Source organism: Somniosus microcephalus, chromosome 1, assembly GCF_052327205.1.
Source record: "Somniosus microcephalus isolate GS21.2 chromosome 1, FLI_Smic_1.0, whole genome shotgun sequence".
In the NCBI taxonomy this organism is placed as follows: Eukaryota; Metazoa; Chordata; class Chondrichthyes; order Squaliformes; family Somniosidae; genus Somniosus; species Somniosus microcephalus.
The window spans coordinates 412111505-412138457 of NC_140987.1; the positions used below are offsets into that span (position 1 = coordinate 412111505).

General features: G+C 44.9%; 2 protein-coding genes across 3 annotated transcripts in view; both read right to left on the reverse strand.

The window, feature by feature from the left end:
* Positions 1-875: 875 nt before the first annotated feature.
* On the reverse strand, positions 876-5538 carry LOC147125202 (uncharacterized). The gene is made up of 2 exons (XM_085999171.1): positions 2657-5538; positions 876-2497 (listed from the first exon to the last, which is right to left on the reverse strand). Exon 2 carries the CDS (start codon positions 2495-2497, stop codon positions 1220-1222), a length of 1278 nt encoding a protein of 425 aa, XP_085855297.1. The 5' UTR covers positions 2657-5538; the 3' UTR covers positions 876-1219.
* Positions 5539-5623: 85 nt separating this feature from the next.
* gab3 (GRB2 associated binding protein 3) overlaps positions 5624-26953 on the reverse strand; it is a 127184-nt gene continuing 105854 nt past the window's right edge. For both annotated transcript variants that reach the window (XM_085999158.1, XM_085999148.1), the window contains exons 7-10: positions 18830-18920; positions 15461-15566; positions 13462-13575; positions 5624-12150 (exon numbers count right to left, since the gene is read on the reverse strand). In XM_085999158.1, coding sequence (XP_085855284.1) covers positions 12010-12150; positions 13462-13575; positions 15461-15566; positions 18830-18920 — 452 coding nt within the window. In that variant the 3' untranslated portion in view covers positions 5624-12009. The remainder of the gene's footprint in view (positions 12151-13461; positions 13576-15460; positions 15567-18829; positions 18921-26953) is intronic.

Genomic DNA, 26953 nt, shown 5'->3' on the forward strand with positions numbered 1-26953 from the left:
CCTTTCAGTCAGCCATTGGGGACATTGCGACTATCGCTCAGCTTGCAGTCCACTGTTGCATCCGGCAAGTTACAGATGCCCTTTATAGGCGAAGGCGTCAATTCATGACCTTCCCTCTGACCCTGCACAAGCAGGCGGAGCGCGCGCAGGGTATCGCTTCTATTGCGGACTTCCCCATGGTGCAGGGGGCGACTGACAGCACACACGTGGCTTTGAGGGCGCCATGCCAGCATCCTTAGGACTTCCGCAACCGCAAGGGGTTCCACTCCCTCAACGTGCAGCTGGTCTGTGACCACCGCCAAATCATCATGGCAGTCAACGCGCATTTCCCAGGGTGCAGCCACGATGCCTTTATCCTGCGGTTGACCTCAGTTTGTTACCTTTTTGAGGGGCTGGCTCGAACACGAGGCTGGCTTACTGGGGACAAGGGCTATCCTCTCTGCCCATGGCTGATGACAACACTCCGTGTGGCCGACACCCCAGCAGAAGAGCTGATCAACAGCGGCCATCAGGCGACCAGGCACAGTGAACAGCACACTATTGGTGTTCTCAAAAAGCGTTTCCGATGTCTGGAACATTCGGGGGGATCCCTGCAGTACTCGCCGGAGCAAGTGGGACACATTGTCGTCGTCTGCTGCATGCTCCACAACTTGGCGAATCGACGCACCCAGCCAATTCCACCTGTCCCTCAACGACCAGCAGAGCAGGCGGAGGAGGAGGAGGATGAGGAGGAGGAAGAGCAGGCGGAGGAGGAGGAGGAGGAGGAAGAGCAGGCGGAGGAGGAGGAGGAGAGAGAGGAGGAAGAGCAGGCGGAGGAGGAGGATGAGGAGGAAGAAGAGCAGGCGGAGGAGGAGGAGGAAGATGGAAGGGCTCCTGAAAGTGGAAGGGCCATACGTCAGAGGCTCATCAGGACTCGTTTCGAGACCCCTCTGGCGGAATGATGAGAGTCTTAACTCCTGCGCACCTTGGATGTTTGGCGGCCTCTGAATGCCAGCATCACTGAAAGTAGTCACGTGCACCATGCCACATTGAAACTTCTGTTTATTGTCACAAAAGTCTTTCATTACAGCAAAACAACGTCATGTCAACAGAAACCATAACTAACAAAATAACTGTGAACTCTTCGGCAAAGCCGCAAAACTCCACAAACCTTCTGCAAATATAACAACAGGTGAGGGTGTCCTTGAATTTGAACAAAGAAACGTCTCAGCACCTCCCTCTACAACTGGCCCCTTGAGGGAGAACGACTTCTCTTTCGCGGCCAGCCCCTTCCCTCCCTGCTGCTCCTACATAATTGGACCCCAGTGGCGGGCTCAAGGCTGGGGGACGCCTGCTGACTGTGTGGAAGCGCAGAAGCCCCTGAGGGACGGCCTGGCCGACCTCTGGGCTTGGAGGGTGTGGACACAGGATGCTTGATGTGACCATGGCTGGAAGCAGTGTGCCCTGCAGGTGGTGGCAGCTGCACTGCAGACGTCCCAGCGCTGGCATGTGCAATGGTCTCCTGCCAAGAGAGGACACCTGCACCATGGTCGGACGACACACTAGCTATCTGAGGGGACCGGCTCGGCTCACCCGCCACAATCGCATGCTCCACTGATTCCTGGCCTTGTAAGGGACTGGAAGGGCCCGGGGTGATCCTAACTGATGCAGAGAGGGTGGCTGCAGTGAGAGATCGCGTTGCCTCAATCTGGGTGTGGACGAGGCCGGCAAGTGACTGCGTGGCAACAGTGAGGACCTGTGTGCCAGGTGCCAGTGCTTCGGAGAAGCCCTGGACAGTTCTTTCCATTGCTTCGGACAAGGCAGGTGCCGATCGCTCCACTGCCTCGGACAAGCCCTGGATAGACCTTTCCAGGGATTGTCCGAAGCCCTGAACAGTCCTTTCCATAGCGGACTCAAAACCCTGGACAGTCCTCTCCATTGTTGGGCCGAAGCCCTGGATAGTCTTCTCCATTGTTGGCCCGAAGCCTTGGATAGACCTGTCCATTGTTGCCCCGAAGCCCTGGATAGACCTGTCCATTGTTGCCCCGAAGCCCTTGAGAGTCCTGTCCATTGTTGCCCCAAAGCCCTGGAGAGTCCTCTCCATTGTTGCCCCGAAGTCCAACACACTCTTAGCCAATGTATCTATTGACTGAGGCATCTTCTCCACTGCAGCCATCAGCTCCGTGTGTCTGAGCCGGGCCTGTTTGCTCATTTCACCCAGGCGACGCGCCTCCTCTGCACTCTGAGCAGCAGTCATAACTACCTGCCTTGCCCTCCGGGGAGACGGTGGCCGAACTTGCCTATCCCCCTTGCGTTGCTGCATGCCGCTTGTTCCGGCAACTGGTTCATCCTCAGAGCGCACCCCCCCTCCCCTCCAGGGGACTACTATCCCCAGTCTGTCGATGTGTCCGCTCCCCGGATTCTGCAATGGCTGGTCCGGATTCCTCCTGCTCCTCACCTCCGGTGGCACTGGCACTGGCAGCTTCAGTGCGTTGAGCCCGAGTTGGTGCTGATTCATCTGAAAGCAGGGAAGTGGAAGAGTGGCTTTAGCAAAAGGACAGGTTTGCGGAAAGGCATGCCAGATTGCGGCAAGGCTCTGACATGGCTGCACACTGAGGAAGGATGCTGGCGGGGGGACCAAGTGGAAGGCAACAGGTGAAAAAGGTGAGAGTCTTACCCTCGCTGTCGGAAATGGGGTCGGCAGATGCAGTGGTCACTGGACCAGACAGACGTCCTCCAAGAATCTGGTGCACTCTCTCCTCCAGATCCGTGAGAGGGACCACTTGTGGAGGCCCGCCACTGGTTTGAAAGTGGTCCCTTCGCCTGGCCGCCAGCTTGGCCTGGAGAGGAAAGAAGGGGAAGTTGTGTTACATGAGGCCTTGAGACATCATCGCATGCCCCCCATGGTGAAAGAGCCCTTACATGAGGCCTTGAGAGATCATCGCATGTCCCCCATGGTGAAAGAGCCCTTACATGAGGCCTTGAGACATCATCGCATGCCCCCCATGGTGAAAGAGCCCTTACATGAGGCCTTGAGACATCTGTCCATGTGTGTGCCCAGAAAGGGCCATGGGTGCTTGCTGACAGATGGCCATTGGGGCATCATGGCAACAGGGTGCCCGAAGTCAGCTGCAGATGGAGGGAATCAGAAGTTTGCTAAACCATCACTCACCCTAACGATCCGTGTGAGGTCGTTGAATTTCTTCCTGCACTGAACAGGGGTCCTGGTCGCCATGCTGCTGGAGTTGACCCTCACAGCAACCTCCCTCCAAGATCGTCGGTAAGCCTTCTGATTCGGCCTCTTGCCATTGTCCGGATACAGGACATCTCAACGGTGCTCAACTGCAGCCACCAACTGGTCCAGAGCCTCAGTGCTGAAGCGCTCTGCTCTCTGTCTAACCTTCTCCATGCTCAACAAGTTTCTAATGCCAGAGAAGGGTGAGCGCCGATTCTGAGACCTACAGGGCGTTGGGTGTGGCAGCTCAGGCTGACTGACCCACCCCTTTAAGAGCCGGCCGGCGCCTGGAAGTCTCGTGGTTTCCCGTAATTGAGATCACCTGCGCTGCGCCCGTCCGCGTCGATATTGAGTAGCACCTGAACTTTTGCGCCTTAGGAGCACCGTGCAATGGCTGAATTAGCGCCTCAATCCCCTTTGGGGGCGATGCAACCCAATATCTCGCCAGGCAGCGATAAGTTTCGTCTGGCTATAAACTTTGCGCACCGCCAGTTCTAGCGCCTCAAGCGGGGCTATACCCAATTTCTAGGCCAAAGCCCTCAGGCTTGTATTTTTTAACACTCTTAGACCTTTTAGAACTATTATTTACTGTGGCCATGTTTGATTTAAACCCTTGACTTCTCTGCCTGCCACTTTTGCTTTTCTCCTTCCTGTCTTTTGCTTCTATCCTTGTTTCCCATTCCTCTGTTTCCCTGCACAGGTTCCCAACCCCCTGCCATTTTAGTTTAAACCCTCCCCAACAGCACTAGCAAACACCCCCCCGGGACATCGGTCCTGGTCCTGCCCAGGTGCAAACTGTCCAGTTTGTATTGGTCCCACCTCCCCCAGAACCAGTTCCAATGTCCCAGGAATTTGAATCCCTCCCCCTTGCACCATTCCTCTAGCCACGTATTCATCTGAAATATCCTTCTATTTCTACTCTGACTAGCAAGTGGCACTGGTAGCAATCCTGAGATTACTACCTTTGAGGTCCTATTTTTTAATTTACCTCCTAACTCCCTATATTCAGCTTTTAGGACCTCGTCCCGGTTTTTACCTATATCGTTGGTACCTATATGCAGCACGACAACTGGCTGCTCACCCTCCCCCTCCAGAATGCTCTGCAGTCACTCCGAGACATCCTTGACCCTTGCACCAGGGAGGCAACATACCATCCTGGAGTCTCGTTTGTGGCCACAAAAACGCCTATCTATTCCCCTTACAATAGAATCCCCTATTACTATAGCTCTCCCACTCTTTTTCCTCCTGTCCTGTGCAGCAGAACCACCCACGGTGCCAGAAAGTTGGCTGCTGCTGTCTTCCCCCGTTAAGCCATTCCCCCCAACAATATCCAAAGCGGTATATCTGTTTGAGAGGGGGATGGCCACTGGGGACCCCTGCACTACCTGCCTGCATCTACTACTCTGCCTGGCGGTCACCCATTCCCTTCCTGCCTGTGCAGCCTTTACCTGCGGTGTGACCAACTGATTAAACGTGATATCCACGATGTCCTCAGCATCGCGAATGCTCCAGTATGTATCCATTTGCAGCTCCAGCGCTGCAATGCGGTCTGCCAGTAGCTGCAGCTGGATACACTTCCCGCGCACATGGTCGTCAGAGACGCAGGAAGTGTCCCTGATTTCCCACATAGTGCAGGAGGAGCATACCTCGGCACCGAGCTGTCCTGCCATGACTTACCCTTCAATTAATTTAAATTAACTTAAACCAAATCAATACCACCAATTACACTACAATTAAATGATATACTCAAGGGCCCTTGGTTACTAGCACTAGAAACTATAACCACAAAAAAATTAAGACCTTCTAAACTTTATAAACTATGAACCTTAACTGTCAAACTATATAGTATAAATACTCCCTGGCCGTACTCACCCAATCAGCTGCTCCCTCCTGCCCGCGTCACATTTTGAATCGTGACGTGGCTCTGGAACGCCGCCGCCGGTCTGAGATTGGTAAAAAGCCCGCAAAAGTGAGTTTAAATACTCACTGGGTCTCCGGTCTCACTGCTCTTGACACCAGCCTCTGTAAAGAAAGCCCGCAAAAATGAGTTTAAACACTCACTGGGTCTCTGGTCTCACTGCTCCCGACACCAGCATGTGAAAGAAAGCCCGCGAAAGTGAGTTTAAATACTCACTCTGTCTCCAGTCTCACTGCTCCTAACACCAGCCTCTGTAAAGAAAGCCCGCGAAAGTGAGTTTAAGTACTCACTGGGTCTCCGGTCTCACTGCTCCCGACACCAGCCCGCGAAAGTGAGTTTACTCACTGGGTCTCCGGTCTCACTGCTCCCGACACCAGCCTCTGTCCATGTCCATCATTTCTTCTTTTGCAAAATGCAGTCAGATAGTGCATGTACACCATTAACTTCACAATGAGAGTTACTTTAAACTTACAGACAATGTAGAGGAGATGTTTAGCACAACACACAGTTTATTTTAACAGAAATATTTTACACAGCCTTATATACAAATATTTACAATTGACGAATAGACAAGGGGAAGATTCTGAACTGCATCTATCCCAATCCATTTCTCCTCCTAATCCGTGATTCCAGTCAAATCCCTTTATTCTGAAAACTGATTTATTTTGGACCCCATAATTAGGTATTTTGGCTAACTATCCTGTTGATAGTTGCGTAATGCTTTTGAACTGGGAAATTGGAGCACAGCAAAATAACTACTCCCTCTCCACCCTCCTCCAAAAAAAAGCCTCCTTTCCTGAACACAATAGAAAGGTGCAAAACAATGGGATGCCTCTGATGCACAACTGTGTAAAAGTTTTGGCAAATTCTGTGTAGTTATCTGCCTATTAGTGTGAAACATCTGTCGTATAATATACCAAATGGTACAGAAAAAATGAATGCAGAGCACTATTTCAAGGGGACATGGGGGCACAAGTTCAATGTGGCAAATTTTGGACTGATGTCCAGAGGTCTTCACATAAGTTGTGTTCAACATATGGAATGGATTTCCGAGTAGGAAAATGGAGACGGAAACCCTGGAATCATTTAAGTTGGATGCTCTGATGAGATACTGTAGGCCTTTCTAGATGGGTGAGCAAGGATGAGTCGAATGTACTTCCTCATCTGCATCTATCTTCTGATCTTATCATTTCCAAGCTAAATAGGAACAAGATTCAGACACATATTTCATACCGAGAAAAACCCTTATATTGTTCTTTATTAAGAACAATCTCTTTTTAAACAATGTGATTTTCTTTTACTAATTTATTCATGCGACAGTTCAGTAGTTTTAAAAAAAACAGATTAGAAAATGAGACAGAAAGCTCTAGTCTGTCAAACAACTGGTAATGTATTTCTTCTTGAACAATATAAGGATCTTGTGACTTTTTCTTCTACCGAGCCCAGTGCAACTTTACATTTACTTATTTGGCTAACTCCAAGTGGGTCGATTTTTATTTTCTCGGCAGCTACTAGACAACATTTGATATCTGTGGGTTAACTCATCCACACCCCTTATTGTCATTCGCACTGTAATCCCTGTTCCCACGAAGATGCCATTAGGCAGTCATACGTACACAATATGGCAGCTATTTGCTGCTCCACTCTCCAACACTTGCGGTCCTTGGCTGCTCTTTATATTTCTGAGGCTCCATTTATAGCCTGCCTGTCTGGGATGTTAACTGAGTTGGGATTCAATGCTATCCCTTCTCCTTTTCTTGGTCTCTGGAAAAGGGAATGTTATTAGAAATAAAAACGTAAGATGAAGGAAATACAAAGGTCAGTCATCTGCTGTAAACAGAGAAAAGACAGGTTTTTATCTTTCAGGTTTGCATCCTTCATCAGAACTGAATGGGGTCATTTTAACCCAATATGTTTGGTGGAAAATTGGCGAGATTGGATCAGCTGCCCATTTTAAACAACAGCCGATTTTATTTTCCATTAAGTTCACTCGGTGCTGAACTGAGACTGCGGTAACTCCTCAAGTAAGGCTTTTGTAGCCAAGAGGCAAAGACTTTCATCCCATCAATCGGAGTTGGGTTTGAATCCAGGTCCACTGCTACATTCAGCTCTGCTATTTCTGTTCCTGTGAACAAAGTATCCCTTGTCTTTTTGCTTTGATGAATCCATAGGTCACACAGCTGATATTAATACAATTTATCAGCATTCATCTTGTCTGTTTCTTGTTGGGTGGGTTAGGTTAAGATTAGGAACTTAGGAACAGGAGTAGGCCATTCAGCCCCTTGAGCCTGATTTGCCATTCAAGTAGACCATGGCTGATCTGTAACTTAACCTGATTTACCTGCCTATGCTCCATATCCCTTAATACCCTTACCCCCCGAAGGCTTAAAGATAGAAACAAATTTTAAAAGGATGGGAAGAAATTTTGATGAAGGCTGCACACCCTAAAAGTCATTTCTCTTTACAGAGACTGAGTAATCTTCTGCGTATTTACAGCATTTTATGCCTTTATTCTGAATTTCCAGAATTTGTAGTTTTTCATTTTTTTTTTAATGCTTTTAGAAGGTGGGATTTTTCCACATTTCCCGGAGCAATTAGATAGAACTATTTAAGAGAACTATTTTTCTTCATGTTTCTGTGTGGAGGTGCCCGGCAACTACATAAAGTAGGATGATAGAGGTCAGGAACTAAGTAAGACCTTTGATAAAAAGTTAGTGAAATTAATGCCATATGGTATCATTATTTTTACTTCCACAGAATGGACGTAGGTGACATGAGTGATGACGTGGTAGAACTGTAGAATGTACCAGTTAAATAGTGTCCTACCGTATTTAGCACCAAAAGCAGCTGCTCACCTGCCCTCCTCAGTATAACAAGGTTCAGAGTTGAGAAGCCATATGATAAAAGAGGGTGAAATATTTACAATGCCTAGAAGTAAGACTACAGCTAAGCGTCACTTGTGTGAACTAATTGGACCTGGTGAGGTGGATGGGCAGGGTGTTCACATCATCTTTCATAAAAAAAATACATCCTTGGCTTTACTGTCTGTTTTATATTTTATAATAATGAAATATTAATGCCAAATTTACTCTACATGTAATCAAGACCAAAAAAGGAAGTAAAAATATTTCTGTTCTGATAATTTACCTGTTACTATAGATAGGACTCAGTCTGCAAGACATTGAAACTGCACTGTGCAATAATAATCATGGGTAATGCCTTTGCTAAACTATCAGAGGAATTTAATCTGAATGTATGAATGCATAATGCACAGTGCAATTTCAACCCCTAAGAGATGTGCTATCTTGGCATTGGTTGGAATGACTATTTGGATACAAGCTCTTTGAATGAAACACTGACATAATTGGCTTTATTTCTAGTTATCTGATTGTTCATATATAATTTATTATTTTCCTGAAATGAATAGAAAGTGCTTGCACTACTATTGTCCATTACTTAGAATAGTGGCTTTATCTTTGGTCAAAGAGGAAAAATTGGAAAAAGAATTTGCTTTCGATTTTTTTGGGGGTTAACAATCCAGTATGTTGCTGCAAAAGAGTTTCATTTTAAAATGTGATATTTATCCTTCACTTTTTGCTCTCTTTCTTAGTTGGGGAGATTTTCTTTATTTCTGGGAGTTATAGGGGCGATTTTCTTCTTGCCGCTCCCAACACAGTTAATTTTGTTAAGGTAAACATTAAAGAATAAAAAAAATAACGGTCTGGGAGTGCAGTTTCCTGCTATGTGTTCCCTATGTGTGGCAGGAACACCAAAGTAGAAAATCTCCCCTTAAATTTCAGGGGGCACAAAATGACGCCTTAGCAACCATTGTGCTGTTCAATCCCTTTCATTAACCTCAAGTTCACTCCAGTACGATCTTTTTAAAAAAAAAAGAATTTCCCCAATTTTTCTTCCCTCTTCTAGAGGTGTTGGCTTTGGGTGGGGTATGGCTTCACCAATACCATCAGCCATCTTGTACCTCATCCAAATGACCATTCTTATGTAGCGCCAACTCAGTGAGAGTTGACTGGGGTTTTGACAATGGACAGCAGCACAGCAAAGCCTGCAAATATAGTGCAAAATACTGCCAAATTAGTGGTCAATTAGGATAATTTTGTGTGGTAGCCCATGTTCACTAGGAGCTGAACTGAGACTCCCCAAACTCTTTTCACGTAGGGCTCTTGTAGCCAAACTACAAAGACTTTCAACCCGCCAATCCGAGCTGAATTTTAACCCAGGTTCCAGTGTGTAACCCACTGCTACATTCAGTCCCTTTGCTATTTCTGTTCATATGATCAAAGTATCTCTTCCCTTTTTGCCCTGATGCACCCACAGGTCACATGGCAGACATTAATACAAATTACCAGCATTCATATTATTTTAAAACAATGGCACCATAAATATTAAATTTAAAACAAGGAGTTAGCACTGAAATTGTAATACAAATAGTTCCAGATTAACATGCATGGAGCTGGTCATTGTATTATCTAACACCATATTAAAACTGCCTGGGGTCTTTGAGACTGACGACTAGCTCTCCTCAATGGCCTAGCGTGTAAAGACATTGCTCAGTGTAGCGCTAAGCCCTCAAGACTAATAAGTCTCAGGTTCAATTCCCCTTCTGTGCTGAGCCAGCAGATTACAGTTGGGGCAGCATTTATGATGTTATAATTAGCCTATGTTTCCCTAGCATTGGGAAAGGAAAAATCAGCCACGGCCATTGCAATTTGATCACTCCCCAGTGGAAATAGTGTGTATCCATGAACCTCGGGTGAGAATGGAATAGGACTCAGCTGTGATGTTAACCCCCATCCCCCACTAGTTTGAATAGTCTGTTGACACTCACTGTCCAGCACATGAAGAATAATAACTTAGGTGAGGTATTGGAAACTGTACCTCACTGAGAATCAGTGCCTTCAGGGGGAAAAATAAAAGCTGACTACTGAATCTAGCCACTGTCCACAATCTTTTCTCACTTGTACTATGTGGAACAAAATCCAGAGCTCAACAGGAGAGCAATGAATGGTGTTAGGGAAAAAGTATCTAAAGGACATGTATATCTCAAACTATTTTGGAGGTACCATTGGTTTAAAGGATAAAATAATTTTCAGACTATTCAAGGGTTGCACCACCCTAAACCATACCTACACCAGCCCATCATTTACGTTTGTGCTTATAAGAAAGGATTTGCTTAAGTAGCTGAAGAAGAAAACAGAGCAGAATAATTTTCAGGTTGCTATTTAGCCAGAGAAGGGAATGTCACCTTTATTGGATTGGACCAGGTTTAGGCTTGATTAAGGTGGGGTCAAACAGCTAGTCCTCTTAATCTATTCACCCATACATTTCCTGAAAAGGTGCAATCGACTGCTGATGTTTCTACAAAAAGTACAGAATGTGTTGGAAAGACACAGCCAGTCTGCCAGCGTCTGTAAGAGGCTAATACTTTGGTTGGAGGCTTTTCATTCATTCTTACAAAGGGTCTCTATCCAAGACATGAATCAGTCTTTTCTCGCTTCTGACGCTTTTAGACCTGCTGTGCATTTGCAGCATTTGCTGTTTTTATTTCATATTTCTAGCATTTGTTTTATCATCACTGAAGTTTATATTCCTGAGTTAAATTATAAACCTGGTTTTTATTTTTTTTGTTGACCCAGAATAAGCACTTCTGCACAATCTGAAAAAAGTTACCTGATAACTAGTGCAATAAATGTAATAATAATTCCAGCAAAAAGAGGAAACTTAGAATGAGGCAGAAATTCCAATTTGATTAGAAAGTGATGATAATTTGGAAATATGTCATTGGGACTTGTGGAACTGTCCAGCAGCTCCACTATAACTTTCCAAAAACTTTTGCAATCCTATTTCATAGAGGTTTCTCTTTGCCTACTCTTAGGATGCAAACTAAAATCAAAAACTGTAAAAAAAAAAATTTAAGCCTACAAATGATTACTGTCCAACCAAACGACTAAATTGGTACATTTGTCATTGTCTTTGGTGACCAAGATGGTGGAAACCACCTCTTCAAAATATCAATATCAATGGTTACACCCTGCTCACTTACTCAAGGCTGAAACATCTTGCTATTTGTTTAAGACTTCAATACTGCTTTCATATATGGAGAGGCTCTTCTGGCCTCTCTTCTGCACTCCTGGATACAAGAAAGGTTGATGCCTGCCTCTGTTAGACTTTGCCTCTAAGATTATTCTCTCTTCTTGTGTATTCAACACTACTATAATTAATGTTCCTCTCAACTTTCATGTCTTATTTCTCTCTCAGCTCCAGAAATATTGCCCTGCACAATTTTGACTTCCCTACATTTCCACTGTGTTGAAATCAGGACTCATTGCATACTCATCCTACTTCAAAACTATGAAACTCCTTAACCCTCTTATTTCTCAGATAATCGGCGGGCTTCTGAAATTCAAGCTGGGTGTCAGCTAATCGCGTTTCCTGATTTTACCGTGTTTTTCTCATACACTTTTTTAACCTTGGTGGTGTCCTCTGCACTATGGCCTTTGACCCTTCACAATGGATTTTCAATAAAAAAAAATTAAGGGTTACTCCAGCAGCCAATAAATCCATTTGGCATTCTTCTTAATTGTATTTGACACAGTACCTGACCAAAAGCATTGCTGTCAAAACACAAACCGAAAATTGCTCAAAATAAACCAATGCGGTGGCATCGTTAGAAATACTGTTCATTCTTTGTATCTCGGATTGAGTCACCAATGAGCAAGCTGCCTGTTTTCATTGTACTTTCACTTCGTAATTAAAAAAAATGTCAATTCACTCCTACAATCTGTTATTTCTAGAGCCATATTGGTCTAGCTTGCGTCTTATTCCATTGCTGGTAAAGTTTTGTTGTAATAAAAATCTGTCATTTTAAAGTTTTGGACAGGTTACAAGATTGCCGCACATCAGTCCACTCCTGCTTAGTGTTCTGCAAAGCCTGGGTCTTCTGTTCATCTACCTGGACATAGTCCACCCGTTCTTCCAGCATGGATGAAAGGAACGGCTTCTGTGTATAAGACAAAAAAAGCAATCTATTATATGCTACACAAAATGTGCTATCTCTTTCACTCACACCGTTTCTCACTCTTAGGGCTGGATTTTCATTCAGAAGTCGGGTTGGAGGCGGGACTACAACTTTCGGGGTTGTAGTCCCGTCTCCATCGAGATGCGGCCAATCCATGCGATTTTAACTTGATTGACCTTGTTGAGCCCGCCCAGCGGGCTCAGCAGGCCAATTAAGGGCCGCCCGGCAACAGGTGATGTCACAGACTGAGATTTCATCTGTCAAGACCTTTTGACAGATGAAATATCAGTGTTTCACAGCTGTTTGAAGCTGTCAAACACTGACAGTCTTACTTCTAACACGAGTCCTTCTCCACAGACTCAGTTAGAAATCTCTCCTTCACAGAAAGCTGCAGGCTGTCACTTTTGACAGATCGCAGCCATTCTGCTTTCTGTGCCGGTGAGATGAGGGACTCCCCGAACATAAAGGAAGGAAGGCTGAAAAGGTAAGAAAAGGTAATTTACACTTCTTTAATCACTTTAGACACACCAAACACACTTACCTTTGCATTCATGCACACATCACTCACCTGAACACTGACATTTCGACCCCTCCAAGTCCTTCAACCCGACGACCCGACTCCTCCAACTTGGCGTGGTTTGGAGCCGTCAGGAGTCCCACAGTTCAAGCTTAAAAATAGGGATTAGGCTAAAAACTGCCTGTTAACAGGCAGTTAACTGGCACTAATCCCTTCCCGCCTCGGGGAGGCGGCTTCCAATGCGGGGTGGGTACCCGCCTCCTTTGAAAGTGGCATGGAGGCGGGTTGGGGGCAGGATGGTGTCGGGACCCCTGATTTCGGGAATTTAACCCCCCGCACGCCTCCAATCCCGACTCCACGGCCCAATGAAAATCGAGCCCTTACTCTTTTATTCTTGCAATTTCTTTCTTTTACTTTATCTCACTGTCTTTTTTGCACTCTATCTTGTACATTTTCTCTCACCCTTTCTTGCTTTCTCTTTCACAATTTCTCTTGCACTCCCATACTTTCACACTCCTACTTTCTCACCCTCACTTTCTCTGAATCTGTTTCTCTCTCATTCCTTTCTTATTCCCATTCTTATTTATTTACTACCACTATGGGCATTTTGCATTAAGAGGTTTGGCATAGTTATTTTTTGGGGGGGTATTATTTATAGAGAACTTGTCTAGATGTGTGCCATCACTCAATTATATTCTTAAATTGCTACATATATTTCAAGTAGCAAACTGAAATGCATTAATGTAACCCAATCAAGCAAAATCAGGATAAAATACCTTCTGAACAGGAGAGGGAGACGTTGCATTGAAGTCTAAGGCGAGATAGTCCAGGTTTAACGTTCGGGGCCAGTGATTGCTGCCATTACCATTATATACAGAGCTGGAGCGTTCCTGTGGATAAAGATATCAAAAAAATCAAATCCAAGGACTAAAGTATTTTACAACAATTATCATTCAATCAAAAGCAAAATACTGCGGATGCTGGAAATCTGAAATAAAAACAGAAAATGCTGGAAATACTCAGCAGGTCAGGCAGCATCTGTGGAGAGAGAAACAGAGTTAACATTTCAGGTCGATGAGCTTTCATCAGAACTGGAAAAAGTTAGAGATGTAACAGAAATAACAACAGAAAATGCTGGAAAAACTCAGCAGGCCAGGCAACATCCGTGGAGAGAAATTAGAGTCAACATTTCGGGTCAAAACCCTTTATCAAGACTAAAGAGGCACAGGGAATGAAATAGATTAAGAGGCAAGGCTGGGAGAGATGTAACAGTTTTTGTTTGATAACGCTCTTATGAAACACCTTAGGGTATTTTACTACATTAAAGGCGCTATATAAATGCAAGTTGTTTGTTTTTAAGCAAGTACAGGGACAGGGAAAGTGGGGAGGAGAGGAAAGAACAAAAGTGCCGCCCTTGTCAACAGGTTTAATGACAATGTCAGGGTTAGAAAGAAAATAAGAAAGACTTGCATTTATAAAGCTCCTTTCGCGACCTCAGGACATTCGCCTATGAAGTACTTTTGAAGTGTAGTCACTGTTGTAATGTAGGTTAGACCTGAGAGAATGGAGTGCCGCAAGTTCCGAGGGAGGTAGGTTAGAGTGAGCGAAGTGAGTAGAGAAAGTGAGACGGCCAACGTCACACCGGCAGTTCCCAATGAAAAGATTAAGAGCGGGTAAGAGGCCAGAGGGCTCATTCATTCATTCAATCAATCATGTTTTGTAACTCCAAATAGTAGAATATTGTATCCTGATTACTCTGATTATATGTACTGGTGTCTCAAAAACATTGTGCAGTCATAACAGCCGGCCTAGTAGTTAGGGATCGGAAATGCAGAATATTGACTTTAGTTTCAAAAACTGCTCCTGACCATATACAGTAAGAAAAAATTCACACCTTTTTTAAAGAAGCTTCATTAAGAATCTTTAGTAACCTGTTATGGAGAGTATTACCGGGATTTGATCACAAAATCCTAAGAACATTATACTTTTTAGGAATGAAAAAAGTCCATTAAACCCAAAAAGCCTCTCCTTGTTCATAAATCCACCTCACATTCTCACCATACGTCTAAATTCCTTCTCTATTCAGAAACAGATCCGCTGTATTTTGAATCCATTTACTCTGCCTGTTTGAGTGGCCTTCCATGGTAACTTGTTGTATATCTGAATTACTCTTTGGTTAAAAAAAACAAAGCGTCCCTTGATTTCCCTTCTTACCCCTTGTTTCCTGGATTTTAGCTTGTGATGCATGTATATTCAGACGCTTCATCACAGTGAACAATTTCGCTGGCTCAATTTATCTACTCCTGTCATCTTACCTGGAAAATGCCAATTGATTTCTGCATTATTACTGTGGGTTGCATTTCATTTCCTTAGCTTTACTTTCAATATTTAAACTTTATACTAAGACTGTTGGCGACAAGGGGGTAGAAATTGGTCCTTATTGCACCCATTTTACATGCATAATATGGGTGTGACAAGGACCAATTTTGGGACGTAGCATTCTACGTCCCAGGAAAGCATGAAAAACGCCCGATCCACAATTGGGTTCTGCCAATTTTCATGCGTCCAGGACGGCCGCCTATAACAGCTGTCAGGCCTCTTGCATATGCTAATGAGGGGGTTATGTCTGATTAAGGACCCTTTCTAGGAATTTGGCTGCCCTGAGTGGAGCAGGCGTTGGATGTTATCCTGTGCATTACCTGAGGAAATCTTCCCCATGATTGGCTATACTATTCCACAAGTACTGGACTATGACTACATGCATGCTTTTTTTACCATTGCAGTGTAATTTTCCTCGGTCTCCCCATCGAAGGTGCTGTAAAAGCTTCTGGCGGAATTACATTGACTTTCTGGTGTGATGCAGTTGGCCGTACTCCACCTGCTAAAAAATAAAAAAAGTGCGGTTAAAGACCTCAGCACAGCAAACAGCACTGAAGAATTACACATAGGAACAGGACATTCAGCCCCTCGAGTCTGTTCCACCATCCAATTAAATCATGGCTGATCTGTACCTCCATTCCATTTACCACCTTTGATGATCCATATCCCTTGATACCCTTACCCTAATATAGAAACATGCATACATCGGGTCATTATAACATTTGAACATGAATTTTGAATTTTTAAAAAAATCAAACAAAAATTTCTAAAATGAATCCAGCAAATGATTATTTGGGAATTTATTGCTCAGTGTGAAACAATAATTTCCTTCAATTCTCCCTAGAAGGTAGCCAGAACTGGTCTATAGTCATTACAGTCATCTACACACACTCCAGAGCAACAAAATCAGTCAATAGTTAGACTTTGCTCCAGCTCCCCGATAATTTAATGGGTGTAGGCATCACCCACTGTGCAGCTGAGCCATACATATCAGAAGGTCCCAGGTTCAATTCCTGGTCAGTGCTGGGTTAGCTGATCTCAATTAGGGCGGTTTCTTGGGTTAGCTCTTGTGTCCCAGGGCTAGAGAAGGAAGGGTTGCTGACTGCTATACAGTGAATGTCTTCTAGAAGGTGAATGTGCATGGACATTGGGTGAGAATAGGATTGTGCTTTCTGTGATGCCTTCCATGGTTAAATAGCCTCACACCACTCACTCTGTAGGCTCACATGTGGAGAATGGTCTCTTTAGTGAGGTACCTAGGAGAGCTAGCACCTGTGAAACTGTACTCTACCAAGATTGGGCGTTCTTCAGGAGAGGAGGAAGGAAATATGGAAAAACTGGGAAAAATACATTGGTTTGTTGCTTTATAATGGTACAATCCAATATATCATTTTAGAATAAAGATGACAAGTGTAATAAAAGCAGAATACATAACTGTTACACTGCAGCATGATTTGCAAAAGGCTTTCATTTTCCATGTTGATCACCCTGAATTATATACTGGGGTACAGTTTCCGCTTTGGGCACATTTGACATTTCCAGGCCAAATTGCACCCAAAATTGCACCGTTTTGAAAAGTGATTCCCCTCCTACCCCGCGTTTCCGCTCAAACACATTTGCATATCACCGAATGCAAAATCTGCCATGAACCAGCGCAATCGGGCAGCGTTTTAAAAGATTTTTTTTTTTAAATTTTGCTTTCAAAAATATTCCTTGATCTATTTAACTTGGTAAAGTTTGATTAATACAGCTGAAATTGGGTTTAGCACAAAAAAAATAAGCATTTTAAATCACAGTGTCAATCTACCACCTGTGAATAACTTGATTTTAAATGACAAAAATGACTTGAAAAATTAACAAAACAATTTTCTGGTTAGATTGGGGTTCCTTAGTAAATTTAAAAAATTGTTTCATTCAAAACCTTTCAAAACTCATCTATTAGTGTCCTTGCGCCCAAAAGAACCAGCTTAATTTTTGGAGCCTCCTCAAAGGCCTGCAAACGAGCGCAATTAGCAGAAACTCCCGCAGAAACTCCCAATGGTGATGAATTCACTCTGGGGGTGTAGCCAGTTTTGTAGGTGGGGCCTGCTTCTAGCGCGATGTTTGTATATCTAGTGCCAAAGATCGCGGAAACTTGAGTTTCACTGAACGTAATTTGCGATTAAAATTCTGCGATCTTTCGTGCCGGTTACACCGATATCGGGGGAAGTGCGCCAAAAAAAAGAGCAATCGAGCGGAAACTCCAGGCTAATGCGTTTTGAGGAGAGGCTTGAAAATAAACCTGCCTAAGCCTTCTGCCCAAAGATAAGATGCTATCTGGGCCTTTGAGAAAATGGAATTGCAAATGTGCAGATACAGATAAACACTTTCCCATTTAAAAGAAAAAATGTATTATGACAGATAATATTAAACATAATACCTGATCCCCTCAATGAGTAAACAGAACTCCTTCCCCACTGGGTTGTGGGGGTGCATATTCACAAATCTTTGCAGATGGCAGGGCAAGTTGATAAGGTGGTTAAGAAAGCATTTGGGATACTTGGCTTCGTAAATAGGGGCATTGAATGCAAAAACAAGGAAGTCATACTAAACCTTTACAAATCAGCTTCAGCTGGAATATTGTGTACAATTTTGGGCACCACATTATAGGAGGGATGTCAAGGCCTTGGAGAGGGTACAGAGAAGGTTTACCAGGATGATACCAGGGATAAGGGATTTCAGTTATGTGGAGAGAAGGTTAAGGGGAGACCTAATAGAGATATTCAAAATTATGAAGGGTTTTGATAGAGCAAGTAGGGAGACACTGTTTTCCTCTGGCAAGTGGGTCGGTAACCAGAAGTCATAGATTTAAAATAATTGGCAAAAGAACTAGAGGGGAAATGAGGAGAATTTTTTTCACACAGAGGGTGGTTAAGATCAGGAATGCACTACCTGCAATTCCATTTTCTCAAAGGATCAAATTCCATAGGAACTTTCAAAAGGCATTTGGACATGTACTTGAAGAGGAATAATTTGCAGGGTTAGGGGGATAAAGCTGGGGTGTGGGACTAAATTGGACAGCTCTTTCGAAGAGTCAGCTCAGGTACAATGGGCCAAATGGCCGCCTTCTCTGCTGTAAGATTCTATGACATGTAGAACAAGGCAAAACAGGCCAGAAGGTCTCAGGTTTGATTCCCAATATATGCTTCTGCATGGGGAGTGGGTGTCTTTACTCACTGGGGGGAGTCAGTTTAATTTTATATGCCCCTCGCTTATAATGAAGGACAGTTTAACTGGTTCTGTACATTTGCAACACCATTTTCTCAGTGGCCCACAAAGCTTCTCATCTCTGGGACTGACTTGGATAGGCTTGCATTCTGCGTTAGATAATCTCAGACAGGGCAGCAATTCAGCCACTACAGTGCCTCTTGGCTGGGGAGGGGCAAAATCAGCTAGGGCTCCTGCTCCTGACTTCCATCCAATGACCACTGCTGTAAGTGGCAGTGTGCGAACATCAGCTGAGAACAGAATCTGGCTCAGAGGTGAAGCTCATTGCAGCTGACATTTTAACCTGAATGTTCTGATCTTAATGCTGGCAAATAAATTAGTTAAAATAATACCAATCAGAAACTCCAGGCTTCACTTTCTGGACTTTGGCAATGTACCGAAGAGTTGCCAGTGCATATGGAATTATATCCCAGCAAGAGTAGCTGCCCTCAGACCTGGATGGGGGCAAATTGGAAGGAAGGAAAAGAGAAATCTGTTCATGTGAGTGAGTGTACTTACAATGGCATACTCCGTGTCCTGCTGACACAAGAATGGTTGTAGTGTCCCCTGATTGTCGAGAGGCTCGTCAGATCTAAAGGTGGTGGTTTGACTGCAATTAAAAACCACAATGAGTGAGCACACAGATTCATTAACGCACCAAATAGTTACAAAGACTTGTTCTGCCTTGGGAAAAGTTACATTATTTTGCTACTTCCTTTGATTTTACAATACACTGCAAGTTTTTTTTTAATCAATTTCAGAATTGATAAAGTTTTCAAATTTTCAGCATTGGAGGGATAAGGACTGGGTCACCACAACATCCTTTCGCCTCCTGGAAACTACAGCCTAGATTTTCCGCTGGAGTTATGCTGGCTTCCCAGCGTAACTCCAGCAAAATGTGCTGGAAAATGCTCCCCTTCGCCCCTGCTACTTACGGTAGTGATGGTGGGTGTGCAATATTTCTGCCGATAAATTGATAGCTGCTACAAATTTCGGGTCTGCACTAGATATCCTTTTGGGTTCAGCGTCACTAGTCTCTCCCATAAGTGGACCCCGTGTCCCCTATGATCAGGAGTTTATCTTTATTGTCCAATATCAAGTCATATGATAGCGTGAACCTGGGATGATAACAACGAAATCTCTTGTTGCGTGAACTGAATACAATAATCTCGCACATGCCTCCATGTGTATTTCTCCTTCTTGCAAGAAGGTAGACTGATAGAAACTCTCGTGATAGGAGGTTAATTAAACCCAAAGAAGTTGGTTTATTTTACACAAAATACAGGACTGAACAGAATACAGTCTTCAGGGAAATGCAGTCTAATCTCTACGGCTTCACGCAAGATCAAAAATAACAAATTAGTCAAACATATACAGACCTACCTTTACATTTACTAATCAGTAATCACTCAGTGGGCTGGTTCTAAATTTCGAAAGAGAGATCTCTCTCACCTCTGTGACTGCTTCCACTCTCAATTCTTCCACACCCCCTGTCCTGTGTATCTTTACTTTCTTAGCTGGACAGGAAGTCAAAGGCTTGACCTCTAACTTTCTCTCACCCCTCCGTTTCAAGGGATTAAGACAGTTGAGCTCCCAATCAACCATCCAACTTTGGATCAGGAACACTGCCCCCCCCCCGTTCCGACCCTCAACACGTGCACGGTCTGTTAAACTAAGCCCCTGCTGCATGTACATGAATGAAACCTGTAGTGTATGTGCTTTAAGTCAGAACTACTTATTACAGCTCCTGTATACTGTAGTACCGGCAGTAACCACACCGGTATATAAGCTGTGCGCATGCCTCTGTACTCCAGTCTAGAGATGACCCTCCTCCAGTAAAGACCTGTTGTTTGTTTATGTACAGCATCCGTGCAATTCTTTATCCACTGAACCACGGATCTAACAGTGGCGACGACTGTTGATGCGAATCTACCTGCAACATTAAACAAAACATTTTTTTTTTAAATAGTCGAGTCCAGGAACACGGGCGTCGACCGCGAGCAACCGCCCAGCAGTCAGGCAGAGATCCAACTTCGCTGGGGAGGCTGTGGAGAGCCGGGCTTGGTTCCCCAGCCACAACGAGCAGTAAGAGACCGACGACAGGTCCAGAGCAGACCCTTCCCGAGCAGCGGCGGCTGGAGCCGACCGACGGCAGAGAGAGAGAGCCGGGCAGCGTCGACGGGGTAAGAAAGAGGGTGAAGAGAGCAGGGTGCAGCCGGGGATTGATCACCGAGCGGCGTCGAGGAAAAATACTGTAAACCGGAGAGAGGGTAAGAAACAGCTGGGTTCTAGACTGAGCGGCGTCGACAAATATCAAGAGAAGAACGCGCAGAGCACAGCCAGGGATCACGGGCTGATCAGGGTCCGCGGGGCGAAGCAAGGGGAGACGCCATTGAGCCGCGGAGAAGCAGGGAGAGCGCGGGAGGCGCCATTGAGCCGCGGAGAAGAAGGAAGAGCGCAGGAGACGCCATTTTGCGAAGCCGCAGCGGAGAAGACGGGCGAGCGCGGGAAGGAAGGAAAGCGCGGGAGACGCCATTTTGTGCCAGCAGAGAAGAAGGGGAAGCATGGGAGGCGCCATTGGGGATAGTTAACGCACAACCAAGGATGCCGAAGAGTGGCAGTATCTCTACGTTCGACAATGAAGTCGAAGATTGGGCGACATATGTGGAACGTATTGAGGTGTAATGCAGGGCGAATGAAGTGCCAGATGCTAATAAAGCACTGGTTCTGTTAAATTCCATGGGTGCAAAAACTTATGGGTTACTGCGAAATCTAATAACCCCAGAGAAGCCGGTAAACAAGGATTTTGGAAGCATACTAGAAATCCTACAGGACCACTTAAGCCCCACACCGCTGCTGATAACAGAACGATTTAAGTTCCATAAAAGGAACCAACACAAAGACGAAAGCAATGCTGAGTACCTAACGGAACTGCGCAAGCTATCGAAATACTGCCAGTTTGGAGCGGGACTAGCAGACACGTTAAGGGACAAGTTTGTGTGTGGGCTACAAAGTGAAGGAACCCAGAAACGGCTTCTATCAGAAAAGGACCTTACGCTGGACAAAGCTTTCAATATGGCAGTATCACAGGAAGCAGCCGCGAGAGGCGCTGCAGAGATACAACGGAGACCGCAAGAATACGGCACCAACGAAATGACCTATGGAACAGGGAAGTGCTATCGCTGCGGCAGAACAACACATGACCAGAAAGATTGTTGGTTCAAGGACCAAGTGTGCAGACAGTGTGGGAAAGCAGGACACATAGCAAGAGTCTGCATGTCTGGGAAGAAAACCAACAGTAAGAAATCTCCACAGGAGAAGTACAAAAAGGTACACCAGGTGATGGACAGTGGTTCAGACGAACAGAAAAGTGACACAGACTCCGGAAACAAGGAGCTGGGTTGTCTGAAACTACATAATGTAACCGAAATAGAGGATCACCAGACTATCTGGGTTACACTCAAGATAGACGGAGTCCAAGTGGAAATGGAATTGGACACAGGGTCAGCTCTAACAGTCATAAATCAAAGAGACTACAAGCGGCTATTTTCACACATACCCTTGAAAGCTACAGAGATTGTCTTGAAGACATATACGGGGCAAAAAGTCTACCCCAAAGGAAAAATAAGGGTGAAAGTGACATATAAAGGTCAGGAAATACCTAAAATGGATATATATGTATTGCCAAATGGAGGACCACCACTGCTAGGACGTGAGTGGATCCGGAAGATACATTTAGATTGGCATTCCATACAGGCACTGAAGGTGGAGGCCAAAAAGGATGACGACGTCACACCTGGACGACTGTCAAAAATGCTAACTGTCGCAAAAGAAGTGTTCCAGGAGGGACTAGGAACACTAAAAGGAATAACAGCAACAATTAAAATAGAGGATAATGCAAGCCCAAAGTTTCTGAAGGCCAGACCAGTGCCTTATGCGATCAGACCAGCGGTTGAAGCAGAGCTGGAAGGGTTGGAACGTTCAGGAGTACTGTCCAAAGTGGACTGGAGTGAGTGGGCTACACCCATCGTCCCTGTAATGAAGAGGTCGTTGAGTAATACGCCTGGGGAACCAAATAAGGTCCGCATCTGTGGGGATTTTAAGGTGACAGTGAACCCAGTCCTTCACACGGTGCAATATCCGCTTCCACGAATTGAGGATATTTTCGCCTCGCTATCTGGAGGTAAACGCTTCACCAAAATTGATCTAGCCCAGGCGTACTTGCAAATGGAGGTAGAAGAAGCTTCGAAACATTACCTTACGATCAACACCCATAAAGGTCTCTATCAATACAACCGGCTGGTGTTTGGAGTAGCCTCAGCTCCGGCTATCTGGCAAAGGGCGATGGATCAGGTCCTGCAAGGGATTCCAGGGACCCAGTGTTATTTGGACGACATCTTGGTGACGGGCGAAAATGACGGTGACCACCTCGCTAACTTGGAGAAGGTGCTCGCCAAATTAAAGGAATATGGGCTACGAGCTAATCGCCACAAGTGCGAGTTTTTCCAGAAACAGATCTCGTATTGCGGCCACGTCATCGATGAAGAGGGGTTACATAAGTCCCCTGACAAGATTGAGGCAGTAGTCAAGGCTCCAGCACCGGAAAATGTGTCACAACTGAGGTCGTTCCTCGGGCTGGTAAACTATTACCACAAGTTCTTACCAAATTTGTCTACGGTACTACACCCGCTGAACACCCTACTGCAAACAGGGGTACCATGGGAGTGGGATGACGAACGTAGACGAGCATTCCAGAAGTGTAAAGAATTGATCACATCAAAAGAGGTGTTGGCCCATTTCAACCCAGCACTACCAATTCGTTTGGCATGTGATGCATCACCCTACGGCATTGGAGCGGTGCTGTCGCACAAATTCCCAGACGGGTTGGAGAGGCCAGTGGCCTTTGCGTCTCGGTCACTAAGCTCAGCCGAGCACAACTACACCCAGATTGACAGGGAGGCCCTCAGCCTAGTATGGGGAGTAAAAAAATTCAACCACTATCTGCATGGGCAGAAGTTCACCTTGCTGACTGACCACCAATCACTTGTCTCCATCTTTAATCCTAAGAAGGGCGTGCCAGTAATGACTGCACAGCGGTTACAAAGATGGTCCCTGTTTCTAGGGGTGAATCAATATGAAATAGAATATAAAGGCACGAAACAGCATGGGAACGCTGATGGGCTATCGCGCCTGCCACTGCCTACGGTGGAGGAAGCACCAGCAGTGGACCCTATCGAGATATTTTATTCGTCGATAATTGAACGATTGCCAGTAACAAACGCGGATATAGAGAAGGAGACCCGCAATGATCCGACGCTGTCACGGGTATATGAATTGACGGTGAGGGGATGGCCAACACATGGCGACTCACTGTTGCCAGCATTCTCATCCAGAAGAGAACAGCCAGGGGACAGTGATGTGTGGATCCAGAGTGGTGATTCCACCCAAGTTAAGGGAGAGAGTGCTAAAGGAGCTACATGAAGGTCATCTGGGGGGAGTGAAAATGAAAAGCCTTGCTAGGGCTTATGTGTGGTGGCCGGGAATCGATCAACAAATCGAAGACCTAACTAAGAGCTGCTTAGGATGCCAGAAGGTCCAAAATGCACCACCACATGCCCCTCTACACCCATGGGAGTGGCCCTCCTCTCCATGGCAGCGGGTGCACATTGATTTCGCTGGTCCATTCATGGACTCAATGTTCTTAATAGCAGTGGATGCTCATTCAAAGTGGCCTGAGGTGATAAAGATGTCTTCAACCACTACAGAGAAAACGATTGCAGTCCTACGGACCATATTTGCCAGAAACGGTTTGCCAGAGCAGATCTGCTCTGATAATGGACCACAGTTTGTGTCCGACGAGTTCCAAAAATTCAATGAAAGGAATGGGGTAAGGCATTACACATCCGCCCCGTATCATCCAGCCACCAATGGATTGGCTGAGAGGTTCGTACAAACCTTTAAGAAGGCGATAAAGGCCATGTGCGATGAGGAAATTCCACTACAGCATGAGATGGACAATTTCTTATTAGCCTACCGAAACGCGACACATGCAGTTACCAACCAGACCCCGGCCATGATGTTCTTTAACCGAAGTTTGAGATCTCGTCTGGACTTGCTCAGACCAAATGTGCGAAGAAATGTTGAGGACAAACAATTCCAGCACATCAACGAGAAGCCAACAAGGAGCTTCAATGTAGGGCAACCAGTCTTGGCCCGGGACTATCGAACAGAGAAGTGGCAACCCGGAACGATATGTACAAGGCAGGGGCCATTAATGTTCACAGTGGATGTCGGGGAGAACATTGTGAGACGCCGCGTCGATCAGATCTTAGCGTCACAGGAAGGCGTCAACCCCATGTCTCAAGTACCTGGGGATGAACCCGACATACCGGTAGCATCTACTTCAGACCCAGTAGCAGTGGAACCCGATGAACTACCCGATGTAAAGGGGTCAGAATCGCCTCTGCACCAAGAACAAGAACCTCCGGAAAGGCGCTATCCCGAAAGGGTCAGGAAGCCGCCCCAAAGATTGAATCTATAAATGGACTTTTTGTTATTGAATGTACATGTAAAAATTTAATTGTTATTTGAATATGAAGGGGGTATTATTAATCTAAAAAGGGAGGAATTGTAGTGTATGTGCTTTAAGTCAGAACTACTTTTTACAGCTCCTGTATACTGTAGTACCGGCAGTAACCACACCGGTATATAAGCTGTGCGCATGCCTCTGTACTCCAGTCTAGAGATGACCCTCCTCCAGTAAAGACCTGTTGTTTGTTTATGTACAGCATCCGTGTAATTCTTTATCCACTGAACCATGGATCTAACAAAACCATTCTGACATATTACACCCAATTTGCCCTCTGGGATGTGTGAGCAAATCTCATTAGATTTAAACGGATGTGGTATGTGGGAAACACCATTTGCCCAGCCGGTTCATCTTACATGCTGAATTCTACTCCATATTCCCAAAAGCTGTATGTTTTGGATTTAAACCCTGCTGAACTGAATTTAACTCAATACACATATCTTAATATATATTATCTGACATTGCTCCTTGGTTGAATAATTAAAAATCCTGAAACATGAGAGTGAACATCCTGTAATCAAATGACAAATAAGCCATCCGATGTATTTTCCGCCATTTACACCATAGCAATTCTGGATACAAGAGATACCCGGCAGTCAGACGTTCTATTGGCAGCACCACAGCCCTTTTAAAATGTAAATAGGCAAAAGGCCAACGCAACTGATTGCAGAGTCATCAGTTGCATCGGCTAAGGCACTGGTTCTCAAAATGATCATTTTTATTTAACACTGTAATCAGCAACACAGAGACTGCCAGCTCCGCTGTACTGTAGAAGGCCTCCTATTGCAACCAATCTCCATCTCTCCCCCTACCTAGTACAGGTCAACCCCCTGGTGGAGGCTTGGGAAATGCAAATAGACCTCAGGTTGTATATCGGCAGGGGTTGAGGTTGCATGCTTGTAATGGATGCAATCCTGCCACATCGGATTTCTACTGATGTAATGTCCAAGCGGTGTGAGATCGAGGCAGATGGTCAGGCACAGTAGGTAAAGCTTTGCTCTGCATTTAACCGATGGGGTGTTGGGTGGAAAAAAAATGAAAATCTTTTCAAGTCCCAAATGCTGATATCTCACATCAGTAAGTAATCAAGCAACAAATAATCTCATGAATTAAAAATGTTCTGAGCAATGGTTCTACACTTGAAATGTTAACCTGTCTTTTCCTTTTTCATTTACTGACTGGCCTGCTGTTTATTTCTAATATATTCAGGTTTTGTTTCAAATAATCCAATCAGTTTAGTTGCCCACAATTTTTTTTCCTTTTCTATTTTTATTTACAGTATGTAATTACATATTGAAAATACAAATAGAAAACATGTAGGTTCTCCATGGGTGGGATAGAACTCACCATTTGATAACTTGAAAGAGACCTGGGGTTTCAGCCCACCATACTTGTACCAGCTCTCTTTATCTGAGAAATGATTCCAATTACTGATGAACTTTGCTTTATTTCTCTTGCACCATTTAGCTAGCTAATTGTTAACTTCCTCAGTTTTCCTATTAATCTCACTCTCTTGCCTAACACTGCATCCACAAATTCTATCTCATCACCCCTCAGCATGAATTTTCTTCCTATTCCAAATCTCTAAATGTTTAACAGGATAAACATACCATTACTTATGAACTAAGGCCTGAATTTTGCCAGTCCTCAGAGTGCGGGATTGGAGGCGGGACCGCTGTCAAAATGGCAAAGATTGACAGTGGGCAGGAAATCCACTGTCAACCTGCCTCCAATCAAACTTCCCAAGTGTCGGGTCCCCGATTTATGCATGGACCCGACACCTAGCGGCAGGAAGAGGATTATAGCCACCTACCTGGCTGTTAACAGGTACTTGATACTTGTTAACAGGCTCTTTTTCAATTTTGCCGCTTCTGCCTCGGGTTTCCCGACATCCGGACACCACGCCAGGTAAGTGTGGCGTGTTGTGAGTCTGCTGTAATGTTTCTGCATTGATGACAGCTGCAGAAGTGGTGTGAAGGATCCAATGGTGCACTGGTGAGTTTCAGAGGTAAGAAAATGTTGGGAAAATCATTTTTAATGTATTTACTCTTTTC

What these genes read in the sequence shown, in the direction of transcription:
- LOC147125202 (XM_085999171.1), bottom strand. Translation starts at nt 2,497, where the DNA reads ATGAATCAGCACCAACTCGGGCTCAACGCACTGAAGCTGCCAGTGCCA.